At 34.8% G+C, this 21,383-nt stretch overlaps 1 protein-coding gene and 1 long non-coding RNA gene across 2 annotated transcripts; one reads left to right on the forward strand and one right to left on the reverse strand.

Moving 5' to 3' along the window:
- Positions 1-4,610: 4,610 nt before the first annotated feature.
- On the forward strand, positions 4,611-20,801 carry LOC143200304 (dynein axonemal intermediate chain 4-like). The gene is made up of 8 exons (XM_076410757.1): positions 4,611-4,996; positions 5,240-5,464; positions 7,381-7,624; positions 7,678-7,949; positions 10,464-10,651; positions 13,730-13,957; positions 17,083-17,404; positions 20,273-20,801. The coding sequence occupies exons 1-8, from the start codon at positions 4,678-4,680 to the stop codon at positions 20,674-20,676; spliced, it is 2,202 nt and encodes a 733-aa protein (XP_076266872.1). The 5' UTR covers positions 4,611-4,677; the 3' UTR covers positions 20,677-20,801.
- LOC143200353 (uncharacterized) lies at positions 8,141-8,464 on the reverse strand. Its single transcript, XR_013006693.1, has 2 exons — positions 8,407-8,464; positions 8,141-8,347 (listed from the first exon to the last, which is right to left on the reverse strand). It is a non-coding gene; the product is annotated as an uncharacterized LOC143200353 (long non-coding RNA).
- Positions 20,802-21,383: the final 582 nt, after the last annotated feature.

Here is a 21,383-nt window from a genome sequence, read left to right on the forward strand (position 1 = left end):
TACTTCATAATAACAGGTCAATTGAAAAGTCCCTGACACATAGATGGCACGACTAGAAATAAATCCATATGTTTCTTAGTTATCCCTAACCCTCAAAAGATGCATATATAAATTTGACAGCTGTTGGATCATTAGTTTGTGAATTATAGCATTTTGAGTGAAGCAACTTTTGTTATTGTGAAAAAAAAATGCATAAAAAGCAATTTTGTGTTGATAAAATATTGTTTTGTGAAGGGAAAAAATACAGTTGAAGCAAAAAATTCGCTTGATGCCGAGTTTCCGGACACTGTTCCAGGAAAATTAACCATCAACGATTGGTATGCTAAGTTTAGACGTGGTGAAATGAGCACCGAAGACGGTGAACGTAGTGGACGCCCAAAAGAGTTTGTTACCGACGAAAATATTTAAAAAATCCACAAAATGATTTTGAATGACCGAAAATTGAAATTGAATGAAATATCCGACACTCTAAAATTATGAATTGAACCTGTACATCATATCATTCACGAATATTTGGGCCTGAGAAAGCTCTGTGCAAAGTGGGTGCAGCGCGAGTTCATTTTTAACTAAAAACAACGACGAGTTTATGATTTGGAGCAGTGTTTGAAGATGATTAATCTTAATAAACCCGAGTTTTTGCATCGATATGTGACAATGGATGAATTGCATCTCTTCTCAACTGGAATAAAATGAGAAGGAAAATATTTTCTGGTATTAAACTGAATTTGCACAGACTGCAAGAGGATACATTATACATCTTGATGACGTAGGTTCACTGCTACTTTGGATATACTATATATAATCTTTTCAATTAAATAGCAATGCACGTAGTATATGACGTTGAATATACTGTCAAATGCAGTTCGTAAAAATATAAAATTCGTTTTAAATTCTAATAAGATTTTCCTTCTGATTTTACCCTACATCCACAGTTATTGTACCATAAATTGATAGAAAACATTATTCAACAACTAAATTAAATTAATTAGTTATTTCTATACGCCTACAATAAGACAAAACAATAGAAAAAAATCAAGTCGACAATTATCTAAAACAATAACCCTTCGATCATAAACAAACAAGAATCAATTTTATTGGGGCTTCGGTATGTTTAAAATCCAGTTTAAGTTATTTAAATAAGCAATTTGTAACTTTTTTATTCGTGTACCATCGTTATCAGAAGAATAGTAGCTTATCATTTGTTGTCTTTAGCTTACAGTGGCGTAGTCACTGTTACATACTGTCTGGATACATCTTACATTAGGTATGTTAAAATGAAAGCCATTGTTTGAAATTACCATCATATTCTACAACATTTCGCCATCTTCCTGGCAATATAGCGACACCGTATTAAAAGAACAATGTTGATTTAATAACGATCCAGTCGCGCCATGTTTAGTTAGTCTGCCGAATGTGTGCTGGGTACTGCAGAACTTCTAATTCTTTTTTTTTATATTTTAAAATCTCCTTTTACCAACTATGGGTTTATCTGGACTGGACCAACAGTTTAACGTGGGCTCGGAACCACGGTCCTCAGCATTAAAGCCTACCGACTGGCGAGTCACCAACTTTAAAAACCATCCCAGAAGACATCCGGTCTTACCCAGTCTGGTTACTGGCGTGAATGGGATCATTTTCCCTGTCGGATTTTACACTCTTGCCTAGAACATTCACAAATTTTAAAGAATCACAAACATAAATTTACATTTTAAATCAATCAAAATATTTGAAAACCAGGTATTTTTTAAAGAAACGAAATGACGACAAATAACAATTCAATTAAAGTTTTAGGCATACAAAAAATGGATAGATAATTAGTAAACCATATATGTAAATAAGAGATTAATCAACAATTAAGATGGAAGGTAATTGGGAGAACTGCAAAATAAGAAAGACATAAGACAAAGATATGGGAGATCGCGCCCTTCTGTGTCTGACTATTATATGATGTCGGCCATTACTTAAATAGGCGAAACCGAGGATGCTGTTTTGCATGGTCCGGCTAATGCTGGCCTGAGACCACTTTTTTGATTGGCTCATTTGAATTGGCCTACGAAGGCATTTAACTGGCTCATTTATATAATTCGACTGTTTGTTCCATTTTGTTTATGACGCCATTTTTGTATATCTGACATAAAGTACGATCAGCATTTTTGTGTCTTAATTATAAACACTATTATTTGATTATAATATATCTTCAGTCTCAAAAGTGTTGTGTATCCAGTGTATGTGAGGAAATAAAAAGACCAGATGTCGTTTTCCTTGGAAGAAACAACCCAAGTTAGTTAGATTAAGGATGTGAGCATTGTCTTTACCTGGTATATATACAACTATTTATACAGATCATTTATATCCATATATAGTGTTATTTACAGGAATACAACAGAAGGAATCATGAAAATATTAGCCATATTTTAAAATCCAAATGTGTCTGGTAAAATTACATTGAAGGTAAATGAGATTATACTACACGAAAAGCCTTTGTTACTCTTTAAAAAGTTGTTTACTTAAAACAAATAAATATTGCTAAGATACTCATAATTAATATTTTGGCTTAAGACTCTCCTAAGAACTGAGATAATATTTTCAAAAAGGATGTTAAAAAATACATTAATACAAAATAAAATAATATAATTTTTAAACCAACAAAATGATCTTGGTTTTATAGACAAGAGATTATCATGCTTGTTTTATTATATTGTTGATAGATCCTTAAACTATCTCTTTAACTCCTCGATTTTACCATAATAAGAGCACAGTAGTAATTTTGATATATATCATACATTTTAATTTTTTGTTGGTGTTCTTTAAAGTATTACTTTTTAGTATGTTTTCTCCATTCTGACGTATATCATACAATTTAACGGTTTTAATTATTCTTTCCACATTTTTCACAATAACATTGTAAAAATAATTATAACTTGCCTCAATACATTTTTGTTTTACAGAAATATAAAAAAAGTTATAGAAAATTTTGATTATATTTGCCAGGAGATATATTATATTTTCAATTAGATTGCAGCCTTTTTTATATCCACATTTAATTATATATATATATATATATATATATATATATATATATATATATATATATATATATATATATATAATAACTATATATATATAAATATATATATATATATATATATATATATATATATATATATATAATAATAATTATATATATATAAATATATATATATATATATATATATATATATAATAATAATTATATATATATAAATATATATATATATATATATATATATATATAATAATAATTATATATATATATAAATATATATATATATATATATATATATATATAATATAACATAATATAATATATTCATTATATATTTATATTTTAACTTTTTGATATTTTATAAGATAAATACAAATCTTATAAAATATCAAAAAGTTAAATATAGAATTTTATTTTAATAAATTATTTTGAAAAATTACTTTTAGGATTTATTTCAAACTAGCGACCCGCCCCGGCTTCGCACGGGTGCAATGCTGATACTAAATTAAATACACTACAGAAAAAATATGAACGTTGTATATAAAAACATAGCGGCCCGCTCCGACTTTGCACGGGCATAAAATATATATGCCTATGTCACTCAATGAAAACATGATTAAAATCGATCCAGTATTTTTGGTTCATTCATTACTGCCCTTGGCCTGCACGCATTAAATTTGGAGTAAAACAATTCCTCTTCCCCTATAATTACTATGAAGATTTCCTGCTATCTTTGGAATATCTAAATTCATACGATTTTTATTACATTACACATTTTTAAACGCAAATTTTAAATTTGTAATATCTCCGAAAATATTTGTTTAATTTACATGCTGTAAGGAACCATATTGATCTATATTAATTGCACACTGTATTTAAGGTACTTAATTCGATAAGGATTAATGCCGTATTGCTTAAAATAGCTTCGTAAATAAGCCATTTTCTCACGTAAAAAGTAAACAATAAAAATGGTTAATGTGGGTTATCCCTAAAAGATAAACATATACCATCGCGGACTTTTTTGTAGACCTTTTTATGGTGTACAATACTGTAGTACATTAATTTGATCTAACTCGTAGGGTTAGGCAGCGTTTTTGCTAATTGCTAAATAAGCCTAAAAAAATAGGTTAATTTACGACATCACGTTAGAAACCTCTAAAATTAGCAATGTTGCCTTAGTATATTATGCATGTATTATACATATGAACCTTCCTCTTTAATCACTCTATCTATTGAAAAAAACCGCATCAAAATCCGTTGCGTAGTTTTAAAGATTTAAGCGCACATAGGGATATAGGGACAGAAAAGGCGACTTTGTTTTATACTATGTAGTGATTTAATTGGTCAGTAGAATGTGACGTCAGAGATTTGCTTGAATGAAATGCTTTCCTAATAAAATATTTTCTTTACAGGTGCCTGTAATGGTAATTGAAAGTAACCAATTAAATGCAGCGAAATGACGTTCTCAGCACCTTCCTGCTCAGACCATATAAAATAATTCTGAAATTATTTGTATTAAGTTAACATTCTAAATATAACTCTATGATGTCGTCTAAGCAACTGACATAAACCAGAACTGAACCAGAAACCTTCAAACTTGAATCAATCAAACTTCTGTCAATCAATTAGCGATTTTTGGATAGAATTAAATCATGACCGAAAAGGGAGACACATTCCAGCTGACCAAACGGTCGATCGGGCCTTCGACCCGACACAAGACCATCCTGCGAAGCAAATCGATACCCGTCACCATCATCCGCGACGGCAAGAACATGACCCCACGTCATCTCAACCCCAACATCTACTCGATGTGCCGCGAGAGGCAGATCAGCGTGTACGAAGACGTGTCGCTCTCGGGAAAAGTCAGCAGCAGCTTGGCAGGAGGCGGATATGAGACGGTGACGAAATCCACGCTTCGATTCCGTACCGAAGTTCAGACTGGTACTACCTTCCAAGGGAGTATATTTCACGGTGAGGACGATAAGTACTGTAGGTTTTTAAAATAGGGACGAGAACCGTAACCAGCAGATAAGATAGTACTGAAAAGTCTAAATATGTCTGAAAATATGGGAAAAATTCAAAATTTTAGACCATAATATGTCCTTAATTTACACCAAAACTGAATGGCGATTAATGCTTTCTATTATTATTTGACTCAAAACATAAACAGATCCCCTCATGCCATGACGATATTGATTCAACAACCGTTAACAGGTTCGACCGCCTTCTTGGAACAGATAGCCGGAGCCGATTTGATCGACGGCATAGACGCGCAGATCACCCAATCGGAATCCGACGTGTCCGACAACGTCAGCCAGGAATGCCTCGTGACCAAGATGCAGAAAGCACCACCGTTCATCAGTTTGGTACTCAGCGAAACATCCACGTTTTTCATCTTGGATATACCCAGTTCCACCGCCATCAAAGACACGGAAGAAGGTAATGGTAATAATATAAGCGACGTATTTTAAGTAAAGGCCTACCATAGTAAAGCACATTTTTTTGGCAAAATTAGTTTTTTTTTATTCCACATAATTCCCCTTAATGGTGATACACTGATTTTAGCGACCCTCCAACTTTTCGATACCATTTTTGTAGTACGATTTGTCCTTTGCTTCAAAATGTGTCTCAGTTTCAGCGATCACCTCTTCATTCAACGAAAATTTCTTTCCAGCGAGCATTCTTTTGAGATCTGAGAACAGGAAATAGTCGCTGGGGGCCAGAACTGGAGAATACGGTAGATGGGGAAGTAATTCAAAGCCCAATTCATGGATTTTTAACGGGGTGCATTGCCTTGGTAAAGCAGCAATTTATTTTTCTTCAAATGCGGTCGTTTTTCAGCGATTTCGTCCTTCAAACGGCCCAGTAACGCTATGTAAAAATCGCTGTTGATGGTTCTTCCTTTTTCAAGGTAGTCAATGAAAATTATTCCATGCGCTTCCCAAAATACAGACGCCATAACATTGCCAGCCAACTGTTGCATTTTCTCACGCTTTGGAGCGCATTCATCGTGTGCAGTCCACTCGGATGTCTGTGGATTGGACTTCGGAATGAAATGATAGAGCCATGTTTCATACATTGTCACACATCGACGCAAAAACTCGGGTTTGTTACGCTTGGTCATCTTCAAACACTGCTCCGAATCATCAACTCGTCATTGTTTTTGGTCAAAAGTGAGCTCGCGCGGCACCGAGCACGGAGCTTTCTTGTACCCAAATATTCGTGATTGATATGATGTACACGTTCAGTTGATATCTTCAGAGTGTCTGTTATTTCATTCAATTTGAATTTACGGCCATTCAAAACCAGTTTGTGAATTTTTTAATGTTTTCGTCAGTAACTACCTCTTTTGGGCGTCCACTGCGTTGACCGTCTTCAGTGCTTATTTCACCACGTCTAACCTTAGCATACCAATCTTTGATGGTTGATTTTCCTGGGGCAGTGTCCAAAAACTCGGCATCAAGCCAAGTTTTTGTTTCAACTGTATTTTTTCACTTCAAAAAGCAATATTTTATCAACACGCGAAAATCCTTTTTATCCATTTTTTCACAATAACAAAAGTTACTTGACTCAAAATGCTATAATTCACAAACTAATAATCCGACAGCCGTCAAATTTATAACGCATCTTTTGAGAGTTAGGGATAACTAAAAACATATGTATTTAATTCTAGTAGCGCCATCTATGTGCCAGGCCGGGGACTTTTCAATCGACCTGTTTCCTTTTTACCTTCATAGCCTTTTTTAATAACATCTGTTTATCTATGCACCTACTTAATTGTTGAATGTTTGTTAATAAAGAGAGACTATAGCTTCCCGGATTTGCGATCATGATAATTTCAGCCATCTTCGAAACGTCTGAAACATGTTTTAATCAAATGCTGCATTAACCGAGTTACATAATTTAGTTAAGTTTAGTTCCATAATTCCCCTTCTTAGTAATTTTTGCAGCAATTATCCTGTTACTAAGTCATAGCCTGGCAATTTCTTTGGATTACTGTTAACTTTGATAACTTTAGTTACTTCTTTTGACTTGACTAATTGACTAATCACTTTCGTTTTGAAGGTTTTTTCTAGATGGCCAGCAAATGCTCCCATTTTCGGTTGATTTCTGCGTGTCCAATATACCACGTAGGTCCCTTATAGGTGGACTGTGTAGATAATCTGTGAGGTATTTGATGGCTTCTCAAAGCCAATATTCCGTTTCCTCGTCGTCCGTTAGATTTTTCAAATAGTTATTTATTGATTTGTTTTTAATTTCCAGTATTTTTCTTCTCAACTTTTGGGTTATTTTGAACAATAACGTGAACTTTTGCAGTTAATAGTCATAATAGGCACTATAAAAATATGCTTTAGGCGATTTAGTAGAAGAGAAAAACAAAGAATATGAGTATCTCACGGAGGGCAAGGGCCGTAACCGCAAGGTAGTGAATGCGGAAGCTCAAACCGTACAAATCCTGAAGAAAACCCGCAACACTCTGGCGGAAATGGTGAAAACCCGCAACAGTCCAGCGTTCGCTTCCAACTGGGAGATGTACGACACATATCACGATCAGTTGGCCACGGTCCAGGAGGAGTACACGTCAAACTCCAGCGACAGGTAACTCTCGCACCCGTCAACGGAATTACGAATCTCAAAGAACGACGTTTCAGCGACGATTTCGAGTTCCAGATCAGCCTGAAGGAGGGCAGCTCGGTGGACAGCCTGCGGATGTCCATCGACGAGAAGCAACTGAACAGGCTGATGAAGAACCCCCGTTTCCTCGAGGCCGTGTGCGTAATGGAGCGGTTGTTGGCGAACAACTGTTTCAACGAGCAACAGAAGCGGTTCCGAGGGTTGTCGGATCCGGATGAGTTCCGCGAGGATATCCAGTACAAGTACCGTCTGGATTTGTTGTGGACCTTCGCCAATTCCGCAACTAAAGGTCAGAAAAACAGTCGTTGACTAAATTGTTACATTTTATATCTATTGTATATTCAAAGTTTTTTTTGTATATGCTTCATCGAAATTTGTGACGCCAAAACGTCGCAATGTTGCCGCATCAACTTTGAGTTTTAGTTCAATTTGGCTTTGACATAAGAAAATTTTACTCTAAATAAAATAATTGAAGAAAAATGTAATCAAATATAATTTATTTTAACATTATAATACATCCAATACATATATTATCGAAGGACTTATCACTACAATTAAGAACACAGATATAATAGTTTATAAGTTATAGTTGTTTTATTATATTTACATTAAACTCTTTTCCACACCACCCATCAGGTAGAGAGTAGCTTTTTTATGCAGTGGTATCCCTTTGAAGGCCTAATCCACCTAATTAACAATTGTATATCTGAGAAACATATTTTACTTTCATTAGAGAACATATTTACGTTTAGTTCTTGTTTCCTTCGATGGTGTGTCTACTTGTCAAGTTATCTTGGTATCACTGAATTATGTCTAATTTACCTTAACTTTACATTTACCATATCTACAAAACAGTTAGTATTCATTCTCTCCTCATACGTTCAATCTAATGATCATGTTTAATTCTGAACAGTTACAATCATATATGTGCACACAAATCTTTCACGCCCTACAGTACCATTTTCTACAGTTATATTCAATTAATTATGTGCATACCTTTAGTTATACACTCTTGTCTAGAACAATCACAAATTTTAAACAGTCACAAACATAAATTTACGACCACGCCCCAGCAGGAATCGAACCCGCGGCTATCGCAACAGTAGGAGCACCGTCCTATCGCCTTTACCACTAAGCCACCAAGCCGGCATAAATATATTTTTAACAATACCTGTATATAGCTATTATAAATCAATATTATTATAATTATTTATTACTTTATTACTATTACATATGCAGTTTGATTATAAATAAATTCAATATGCACCAATTTGCTTTGGTTAATTTCTATTTTTCAGTTCTTGGTCCAATTATTTGTATTGTTAGTCGCTTCTTGTAATGTTCAGCTTACTTATTTACTGTTATCACCAACAGCAAATATCGCAGTATCGTCAACGAAAGTATCCACGGAGCCATTTTCCATTTGTGATATATCAATCACATGTCTAAAGAAGGTAATGGATTGACCTTAATACACTTGCCTGTGATACACCTACTATAGCTTCATTAGCTGTAGAATAAACCTTCTATTGTTTCACTATAAATACTCTGGCTGAGACGTAGCAGTTTAGAAGTTCAGTGTTCTGCTTTGGTAACATTTTTTGAAATTCGTGGATCAGATTGCAGACCTGGAAGTCCTGCATACCAAGCCTGATCGCAGACTTGGGCTACATTTATGAATATAGCAGAGTAGATTTTTTATATTCGTACCCAAGTGTTTCTATACACCTGTTCAATTTTTGAATGCTTATTCATGAAGGCAAACTGAAAACTGGCCGGTATTATATATTTTATATCTAATTAATATTTTTAATAGTAATTTTTCGACATCTTAGCTATTCGCGGTTGCAGCAAAATAGGTTTATAGGATTTCGGTTCACTTAGTGAATAACTTCAGCCTCTGGGTCATATTTTAATTTGCTGAAACATCTGCATTAATCAAGTTAGTAAGTTTACTAATACCCTTTCTTAGTAGATTTTACAGCCCTTATCCAAAGATTAAGTCATGGCCCGGTACTTTCTTTGGGTTGAGGTCAGTTTTTAAAACTTTAATCTACTCATTAGACAGTAACTTATACTCATATTCACTTTTAGTTAGTTGGAAGGTCCGCTCTAAATGATCAGCGCATGCTTTAGCTTTTGTTGATTATTTACATCAGTGAACTGTGTAATCATCGTTTCAATTTTTTAGTCGATTCTTTCTGGAAAAATCCACTTGGCATCAATGCTTTGCGTATCGTTACAATTAAAAAATAGTAAGACTTAAAATAAAACATTAACGATTTTTTTCGTCATTTATTTGGTAAACGTTGTATTTTATTGTAGTTTGTATCAAAATTTTCGTCAAAACTTGACATTACAGTCTCTTCCTATTCAGTTTTAATCTCAAAATGATATCCTCGAAGGCTTTTTTAATTTAAGAAAATAACGAAAAGTCTGACGGATTTAAATCGGGCGAATAGGACGTGGGTGTTGTATGAGAAAGCACCTTATCGTGATGAAAAAACCAAATCATCTGCCTATAATTCTGAATAAATTGTCGGCAACTTGATACGATAGAATTTTTCGATTTTCGAGTTACTTTTGGAAATTTTCCTTCGGCCTGTTTCACCTTTGATTGTATAGAGAAATACATGCCCCATCCCTTGTAATACATTTAATAGCGTTTTGACAGTCAGAAATTATGGTGACACGAAGTTTTTTATTAAAGAATTGAGTATTTTTGACTTAAAAGAGAAGACGCGTCTAAGACCCAAGTTGTCTTTCCTTAATAAGGAAAAAAATTAATTGAATTTGATCTCAGGACGGTGCGTCACCTGCATGGAATGGAATCCCGTAAATTCGGACCTCTTAGCCGTTGGTTACGGCAAGTTCTACTTCGCTGACGTCTCCACCGGGATGGCTCTTATTTGGAACATAAAGAACCCCGTACAACCCGAACGGACCTACGAGTTTGTTAATCCAGTAACCACACTGAGTTTCTCCAAAATGGTAAGAATTTCAGTAAATTCTGCGAATAGATATAAGTTTAGAAATAATACTGCCTTGGATTTGTTTCATTTTATCATTGTTTTAAATGAGTACAAACTATTTAAAAAAATGATATTAAGACGATATTCTGGAAATAATTTTTTTTAAGTGTAACTTTTGTTGTAAACCTTCAAAAAGTTAACAAAGAAGAAGTGGATTCATAACTTTGACTCAAGCAACGTAACGCTTAATCGTAAACCCTACTGGGCACCTGACAGGCCATCATAATTATTTAATCTATTCTGTACTTTGATCAGTAATATATCTTGATGGAAATGTAAAGAATCAGAATGTTACATACAATTGTTACATAACCTAACATAATTGTTAATTTTGATGGTTTTGACATATATCCGCATAAATAACAATTTTTATTTAGTATTATTGAGTTATTTCGTGGTTACAGATACTAATCATGTAATGCTCAAAGTTACCTTTTCGATATTCATTATTTTTGTTGCCTGCTGCCGAAAGAGACGTATGGCGATATTGCTCCGTCATTCCAACAGCCCAAAAATGGTGATTTTGATATATATGATAGAGGACAGACTAAAGGGTCAAAGGAATTTCATTTGAATACCCACTGCGCGAAAACAAAATTCAAACTCTCTTGAGAACACGAAAAGGACTTTCAGCGAGTATAACAGTTGACGATTTCAGATGTTTACATTTTAAGAGATGCAATAAGAGAAAAATTGGATACGAGTCGAAAAATAAATGGTTCTTAATGATATCAGTGATTCACGAAACAGACATCCATTAGTTCCTGGGTATTTTAATTGCACGCGATCTTGATAATGCGACATTTAATCATGCTAAATGTTCATGTTAAAGACCACTGACCTGCCAGAGATGCCCAAAATACCATCATAAAGTTGTTATGCAGAGAGATGTTACAGATGTTAACATATTTAACTAACATACAGTGAGATCACCAAGTTGTACTGTATAACAAGATGCTAAAAATAAGGGAAACTGTTACTGCAGATGTATACTGACGACCATTTAATAAATTGAATAACATATTGTTGTAAAAAACGCCAGCAACTGCGAGGAACAGACGCAAAATCATGGTTCTGAGTGACAACGCTCTGTTACATGTTGTAAAATGGAAGATATACTGTTACAGCTCGAATTAGATGTTCTGGTGCACCCAGCACTGTTCAGATTAATGCATAACATAATATTGGTTAATATATATTGCAACAATGTTTTAAAGTAAAAAAGTAGCCAGACTGAATGAAAACACCTAATATTTCTGACGATTCTTACTTGATGAACACTCTATATGCTACGTATATCTCCTATTATTGCAATATGGCATCTCAAAGCGTTTCTCCATTGACAAGGATTTTTTTATTGTCAGATTATTCGTTCGATAGTTCCCTTTCTCAATCCATGATCCACATATCTATATATTTCTGCAAGGATAGAGTTCTCCTCTGCGCTTTCATAGGCTAAAATTTAGTTAATTTATCTGTAACTTAATTTTTCAGACAAAGTTGATAAATCATATTATATTTATGTTGATAAATAAAAATACAATAACAATATACAATGAAAAAAAACTACTGCCAGTTCATCAATAAGACAAAAAGCAGAGCAGATTAAACTCAAAGTCAAGCAACTATACTGGTTAGTCGGTAGATACTCTCAAGATGATCTAAAATCAAAGAGATTGGTTTATCAGTCAATCATAAAACCAATTTGGACATATGGGGTGCAAATATGGGATTGCACTAAGAGATCAAATCAACTAGTAATCCAACATACCCAAAAAACAAAGTTCTACGATTAATTACCAACGTTTATCGCTACCTAATCAACTAACAACTATACGAAAACCTCGAAATCAAATGGATACACGAAACGAGGAACAGACGCAAAATCATGGTTCTGAGTGACAACGCTCTGCTAGATGTTGTAAAATGGAAGATATACTGTTACAGTTCGAATTAGATGTTCTGGTGCACTCAGCACTTGTTCAGATTAATGCATAACATAATATTGGTTAATATATATTGCAACAATGTTTTAAAGTAAAAAAGTAGCCAGACTGAATGTAAACACCTAATATTTCTGACGATTCTTACTTGATGAACACTTTATATGCCACGTATATCTCCTATTATTTCAATATGGCATCTCAAAGCGTTTCTCCATTGACAAGGATTTTTTTATTGTCAGATTATTAGTTCGATAGTTCCCTTTCTCAATCCATAATCCATATATCTATATATTTCTGCAAGAAAAGGGTTCTCCCCTGCGCTTTCATAGGTTATAATTTAGTTAATTTATCTGTAACTTAATTTTTCCGACAAAGTTGATAAATCATATTATATTTATGTTGATAAATAAAAAAAACAATAACAATATACAACGAAAAAAAAACTACTGCCAGTTTATCAATAAGACAAAAAGCAGAGCAGATTAAACTCAAAGTCAAGCAACTATACTGGTAGATACTCTCAACTTGATCTAAAATCAAAGAGATTGGTTTATCAGTCAATCATAAAACCAATTTGGACATATGGGGTGCAAATATGGGTTGCACTAAGAGATCAAATCAACTAGTAATCCAACATACCCAAAAAACAAAGTTCTGCGATTAATTACCAATGTTTATCGCTACCTAATCAACTAACAACTATACGAAAACCTCGAAATCAAATGGATACACGAAGTGATCCAAAATTTCACCCTAAAACATGAAACAAGGTTGCTAAATCACAGCAACGTGGAAGCAATACCTACTGGACACGAACTTATTTACCGTATAAGTGTATTCTTGACTTTAGCTTAAGTGGATTAGTTTTATTTAAATTTAAGAAATACATACTGTCAAAACACGACTTTGTATCTTACATTTATCATTTAGAAAATTTGTTTGCATACCTGAACACACATGTACGTTATGGTCACAATTATTTTACGGAGTAACTTCAGAAAAATAACTCGAATAAAAATAATTTACCACGAAAAAATAGTATGTATTTCTACAAACAATAGAAAAGAACTCTAAACTTGTGCTTGTTTCAGAATCCCAATCTCTTGGCGGTGGGTTTCTACAACGGCCACGTTGCCGTTCTTAACATATCAAACCGAGAGATCAACATAGTGGCAGAGAACGTGCCGTCCTTCGAGGTGGTTTGGTCGGTGGTATGGAGACAACTATCAGACGAGTCCAAAGGAAAGGAACAGATATGCGTTTCATCGGATGATGGTCGAGTCATCTTTTATACCATTGAGAATTCGTCAGATCTACAGGTTGAGTAATGTTGCTATAGACATATTTATGTTTTGAGCCCAATATTTTTTTAAATATTGTTTTAATAACTTTTGTTCCAAATTAACAGGTCAATTGAAAAGTCCTCGGCCTACCATAGTAAAACACACTTTTTTGGCAAAATTAGTTTTTTTTATTCAACACTAGCGACCCGCCCCGGCTTCGCACGGGTGCAATGCTGATACTAAATTAAATACACTACAGAAAAAATATGAACGTTGTATATAAAAACAAAGCGGCCCGCTCCGACTTTGCACGGGCATAAAATATATATGCCTATGTCACTCAATGAAACCATGATTAAAATCCATCCAGTATTTTTGGTTCATTCATTACTGCCCTTGGCCTGCACGCATTAAATTTGGAGTAAAACAATTCCTCTTCCCCTATACTTACTATGAAGATTTCCTGCTATCTTTGGAATATCTAAATTCATACAATTTTTATTACATTACACATTTTTAAACGCAAATTTTAAATTTGTAATATCTCCGAAAATATTTGTGTAATTTACATGCTGTAAGGAACCATATTGATCTATATTAATTGCACACTGTATTTAAGGTACTTAATTCGATAAGGATTAATGCCGTATTGCTTAAAATAGCTTCGTAATAAGCCATTTTCTCACGTAAAAAGTAAACAATAAAAATGGTTAATGTGGGTTATCCCTAAAAGATAAACATATACCATCGCGGACTTTTTTGTAGACCTTTTTATGGTGTACAATACTATAGTACATTAATTTGATCTAACTCGTAGGGTTAGGCAGCGTTTTTGCTAATTGCTAAATAAGCCCAAAAAAAAAATAGGTTAATTTACGACATCACGTTAGAAACCTCTAAAATTAGCAATGTTGCCTTAGTATATTATGCATGTATTATACATATAAACCTTCCTCTTGAATCACTCTATCTATTGAAAAAAACCGCATCAAAATCCGTTGCGTAGTTTTAAAGATTTAAGCGCACATAGGGATATAGGGACAGAAAAGGCGACTTTGTTTTATACTATGTAGTGATAATTCTCTTCAAGAGTAAAACACTGATTATAGTGACCCTCCAACTTTTCGATACTGCTTATAAAGACAAGTAGGCCTCAGTTTGGGCGATCACCTTCTCATTCGACGAAAATTTCTTCCCAGCGAGCATTCTTTGGACATCTGAGAACAGAAAATAGTCGCTGAGGGCCAGATCTGGAGAATACGGTGGATGAGTAAGCAATTCGAAGCCCAATTCATGGATTTTGCCATCGTTTTCACTGACTTGTGACACGGTGCATTGTCTTGGTGAAGTAGCACTTTCTTTTTCTTCAATTGCGGCCATTTTGCGCCGAAAGTCGCTGTTGATGGTCTTTACTTTTTCAAGATAGTCAATGAAAATTATTCCATGCGCATCCCAAAATACAGACTCCGGGTTCATCGTTCGCGATCCACTCACATGATTGTCGATTGGGTTTCGGAGTGAAATGATGGAGTCATATTTCATCCATTGTCATATATCGACGCAAAAACTCGGGTTTATTACACTTGATCATCTGCAAACACTGCGCAACATCAATTCGTCGCTCTTTTTGGTCAAAAGTGAGCACGCGCGGCACCTGTAATAAGTTCCCGTTCGTAATAAGTGTCATTTCCAAATACTGATTAATTTGTAAAGTTGTAGTGCCAGGTGAAATTATTTCATTCATTCTAGCTAGTTTTTTATCAAAATGTTTTCAGATGTAATACATTGTTCGTCAATATTTGTGTCTTGAATTTTGAGTTGTAGTACTGTATTTGTATTTTTTGAAGTTAGAATGGAAGATTGCAGATAGCAGAAGTTGAGGATCCTCTTTCAAAATATTCCTAAACCATAGAACGTTTCGCTGAATGTATCATTCTACTAAAAAGTTATAAAATAATAAAAATAGATTTTTCTGTCTTACCTCCTGATAAGATAAATCTTAACCAAAAATGTCTCGACCATCATTGTTTTCTTGAATTTTTTAATAGCCAAGAAAATTAATTGTTGAATGTTAAAGAAGTGTTTCCTGTCAGAAAATTTGTTTATTAGAAATATTTACTATAAATAGTGACAGGGTTTAGATTTGTTTTGTTCCTTATTAATTTTGTGTTTATGACATAAAATTATATTATTATTCTTGTATTCTTGCTCGGTACGGACTTCAAACTGACTTTTATTTAGTTATTACATTTACATACGATTATTAAGTACAAATTTTTTATTAAAACGTTTCTGTTAAAAGTCTAAGTTTAATTATTTTTTACATTTTAGTGAGTTCAATTTTTTTGTTAAAAATATTTTATTTTTCTCTTTTTGGTGTTAGATATTTACTCAATAAATTACGCAGTTTTTTTATTTAATATTACAATGTTTAGGTCAAGTAAAGATGCAGCCTGTATCAGGACAAGTAAGAATATAGAAACAATGATTGAAATAACGGAGCTCTTCGGGCTCCCATGTCGGCTACCTAGTCTAGGTGATCTGACAAATGTTCTAAGTGAACAACAAAAAGTTAGTGTTCCCGCCGGGAATCGAACCCGCGACCTTCGTTAGGGAGCTAAACGCTTTAACACCATAGTTTTTGCTTAGAGTGCAAACTGAATGTCAATAACATTATACACAAATATCTGATTATTATAGATAAAAAATATGTGAAAACAATGGACGTGCCTTAGAAATGTAAGCGTTTGCCTCGATAAAAACATATCCTGTTTTGAAAATCGGCCGACAATATACAGAGAAATCGGCGAACATATATTAAAAAAAATATATACAGCCGAACATAGAACCTCCTTCTTTTTAGAGGTCCGTTAATAAAATCAGTCGGACCGAAAATAGCGACTGAAACAGTCGATAGTAAAAAATAGTCAATTACTAAACAGTCGATAGTCAATTTCAGTCGAAAGTTCCCAACGCTAATTTAAAGGATATTCTAAAATACAACAACGAAAATGTCTGATTACTATTAATTCTTATTAAGTATTTTCAGTAGTACTACATTTTCATTACAAACCTCCAATGGCATGTACGAGCACTTGGAGTTCGAAGGCTCAAAACGTAAACGACTCTCCTATGCACCTTTCTAACCCACGGTTTTACAGGCTCAGCAAATGATGCGGGTGGCGAAAGCCGATGGAAAACTGAAAGGATACAACTCGATGCGCAAGTGTTCGAGCTTGAGCGTCCCGGTTTCGAGATACGCGGGCGCCAGGTTCATCAAGTGGCACCCGCTCTATCCGAACATCTACCTGGTCGGTACCAACGAGGGCGTGGTGCACAAATGCTCGACGAATTACCTGAACCAGCACCTGGACTTGTTCCTCGCACACGACGGCCCCATTAACGATTTACAGTATTCACCGTTTAGCGACAAGATCTTCGCCAGCTGCGGAGACGATTGGCATCTGAGGATATGGGCGGAAGGTAGGGATAATACCAGGTGTACCGGAAAGTTATTACCGGTTATTCTAGGTGTCGCTGGGCTTGTATGCAAAGTATGCAATGTCATGATTTGACACATATGTCATTTTATTCCACTGACATCAAGCTATAACAGGTTAAATGAAAAGTCCCCAGCCTACCATAGTAAAACACATTTTTTTAACAAAATTTGTTTTTTTTATCAACATAATTCCCTTCAAGGGTGATACACTGATTACAGCGACCCTCCAACTTTTCGATACCATTTTTGTAGTACGATTTGTCCCTTACTTCAAAATAGGCTTCAGTTTCGGCGATTACGTCATCATTCCACGAAAATTTCTTCCCAGCGATCATTCTTTTGAAATCTAAGAACTGGAAATAGTCACTGGTGACCAGATCTGGATAATACGGTAGTTGAGGAAGCAATTCGAAACCCAATTCATGGATTTTTGCCTACGTTTTCATTGACTTATGACACGGTGCATTGTCTTGGTGAAACAGCACCTTCTTTTTCTTCAAATGCAGCCGTTTATCGGCGATTTCGTCCTTCAAACGGTCCAATAACGCTATGAAATAGTAGCTGTTGATGGTCCTTCCTTTTTCAAGGTGGTCAATGAAAATTATTCCAGGCGCATCCCAAAATACAGACGCCATAACCTTGCCAGCCGATTGTTGCGTTTTCCCACGCTTTGTAGCGGGTTCATCGTGTGCAGTCCACTCGGATGACTGTCGATTGGACTTCGGAGTGAAATGATGGAGGCATGTTTCAGCCATTTTTCACATATCGATGCAAAAACTCGGTTTATTACGCTTGATCATCTTCAAACACTGCTCCGAATCATCAATTCGTCGTTGTTTTTGGTCAAAAGTGAGCTCGCGCGGCACCCACTTTGCACAAAGCTTTCTCATACCTAAATATTCGGAAATCATATGATGTCCAAGTTCAGTTGATATCTTTAGAGTGTCTGCTATTTCATGCAAATTCAATTTACAGTCATTCTGCAAGAGTTATTGGATGAGGATCCAACTGAAACACAAAAAGAATTGACAGAAAATCCAAAAAATGGGAAGATGGGGGCCACATCTATTGAATGATAGGCAGATGGAAAACCGATGATGAAAAGTGGATTTATTTTGAAAATCCTAACCGCAAAAATCATGGTTATCACCTGGGGAAGCCGCCCGTTCGACTCCAGAACCAAATCGTTTTGGTCGCAAGGCATTGCTCTATGTTTGGTGGGACTAGAGTAGCGTGGTGTTTGACGGACTATTGAAACCTGCTAAAACAGTTAACAGTGATCGCTACCGACAAAAAATAATCAATTTAAACCATACATTGATCGAAAAACGTTCGGAATGGACCCGAAGACACGGTAAAGTGGTTTACCAGCACGATCACGCGCGGCATCATAAAGCAAAACCGACCAAAAAAATGTTAAAAGTACTTGGATGGGATATATTACCGCACCCACCATACTCTCAACTTTTCGTATCAGTGGGACATGGGCTTGCAGAGCAAAGCTTCGCCGGATTCGAAGGAGAAGTTAGAAAATTACTCGATGAATGTTTCTACTCAAATGATTGATGATGGCATCCATAAATTGCCTGAAAAATGGGCAAAATGTATAGAATCAAATGACCAATACTTTGAATAAATACAGTTTTCCATTTTCTTGAAAATTATGTAGTTTTTTCCGAAAAAAAAACCGGAATGACTTTCCGGTACGTCTGGTAACAGGTCAATTGAAAAGTCCCCAGCCTGACAGGTAGATGGCGCTACTAGAATTAAATCCCTATGTTTTTTAGTTAGCCCTAATCCTCAAAAGATGCGTGTATAAATTTGACAGCTTTCGGATCATTAGTTTGTGAATTATAGCATTTTGAATGAAGCAACCTTTGTTATTGTGAAAAAATTGATAAAAAGGAATTTCGCGTGTTGATAAAATATTGCTTTTTGAAGAGAAAAAATACAGTTAAAGAAAAAACTTGGCTTGATGCCGACCTTGTTTTCGGACACTAACCCCAGGGAAATCAACCATCACGGATTGGTATACTAAGTTCAGACGTGGTGAAATCAAACCGGTGACCATGAATCAAACCAAAGACGGTGAACGCAGTGGACACCCAAAAGAGGTTGTGACCGACGAAAACATTTAAAAAATCTACAAAATGATTTTGAATGGCCGTAAATTGAAACTGAATGAAATAGCAGACACTCTAAAGATATCAACTGAACGTGTACATTATGATGTAATGATATGTCATTCACGAATATGTCCAATCGGCAGTCATCCGAGTGGACTGCACACGATGAGCTCGCTCCAAAGCGTGGGAGACCGCAACAGTCGGCTGGGAAGGTTATGGCGTCTGTATTTTGGGATGCGCATGGGGAATAATTTTCATTGACTACCTTGAAAAAGGAAGAACCATCAACAGCGACTATTACATAGCGTTATTGGACCATTGGAAGGACGAAATCGCCAAAAAACGGCCGCATTTGAAGAAAAAGAAAGTGCTGCTTCACCAAGACAATGCACCTTGTCACAATTCAGTGAAAACGATGGCAAAACTCCATCCATCCACCGTATTCTCCAAATCTGTTCTCATTTTCTGTTCTCAGATCTCAGATGAATGCTCGCTGGGAAGAAATTTTCGTCGAATGAAGAGGCGATCGTACGAAAAATCGTACTACAAAAATGGTATCGAAAAGTTGGAGGGTCGCTATAATCAGTGTATCACCCTTGAAGGGAATTATGTTAAATAAAAAGAAACTAATTTTGCCAAAAAATGTGTAAATGGTAGGCCAGCGACTTTTCAATTGACCTGTTATTTAAATCACTTACCTACATAATATTTTATATTTTCAAGGTATCTCCGAACCGATTCACGAATTATTCGTCACAATGTTGTCAGTGCAAGCCATGGACTGGAGTCCCACTCACTCCACCATTTTGGCTACCATCTACGGCAAGACGATACTCCTATGGGATTTTCAGCGCAAAGTCTACAAGCCCCAGTCGGAGACCCCATCCCCAACAGGTTGCAGAAATACCATCGTTCAGTTCACGAAAAGCGGCCGGTGTCTGGTAGTCGGTGATGTAGACGGCAACGTCCACGTCTTTTCCCTGGAGGACATGCCGTTTCCCGCGTTCTTTCAGGAAAGTCTGCTGTTCGACGCCCTGCAGAAGAGCTTAACGACCAATCCGAAATTGGTCGAGAAGTTGAGAAAACTACGGAAGAACGTCAGTTTAGTCCAAAACGAAGACAAATAAAGTTAGTTTTAAGTTAATTTTACTCGTTAATAAATAAAATATCGGAAAATATTAAAAATTTCAAAATTTTGTGGAGGTAATATAGTTATTTATTATTCTATTAGAGAAAATTAACAGCAGAGGATACGAAAGTAAGTGCATAAGGTGTCGATTATTTATAAATTGTTCTAATTGTGTAGCACTAATTTTATAATTTTCTATGAAACAACAGTTAAATTAGGTGAAAATTGGATTTTTTTGAAGATTATAGTAAGGGTAACAATGAAAAATATTCATATTTGTGTACTTTATACCTTTAACTTTTTTATTCTGCAGATATTTCCAAAGATTGCCAAAGAGTAAAAGTATAAATAAAAGGTGAATTTTTTAAATAGTGTAAACAAGATGTAGTTAACGAAAGTGTAAAATAAATCGATAACATAAAATTTGAAGTTTACTCATTTATTATTTCTTTGAGTTTATATCTCTTTTGAGCAGATAAATAACGCACAAAAAATTAAATTACATATTGTATAACAAATTTTATCGCGATAAAAGGAATAAAATAAACCAAAATAGTAATCTAAGTAAGGCACAATTAAACAACCACACAAACAATAATCAACAAATATCAATAATATTTAAAAAACAAATGATAATTGAAAATATTTCAAAACTACAAATAATAAAAACAAGTATGTAAACTACAGCTTTTTTTTTTAAATAAA

Source organism: Rhynchophorus ferrugineus, unplaced genomic scaffold, assembly GCF_030347505.1.
Source record: "Rhynchophorus ferrugineus isolate W39M unplaced genomic scaffold, kcgeb_rfMv2 rfM7, whole genome shotgun sequence".
NCBI lineage: Eukaryota > Metazoa > Arthropoda > Insecta > Coleoptera > Curculionidae > Rhynchophorus > Rhynchophorus ferrugineus.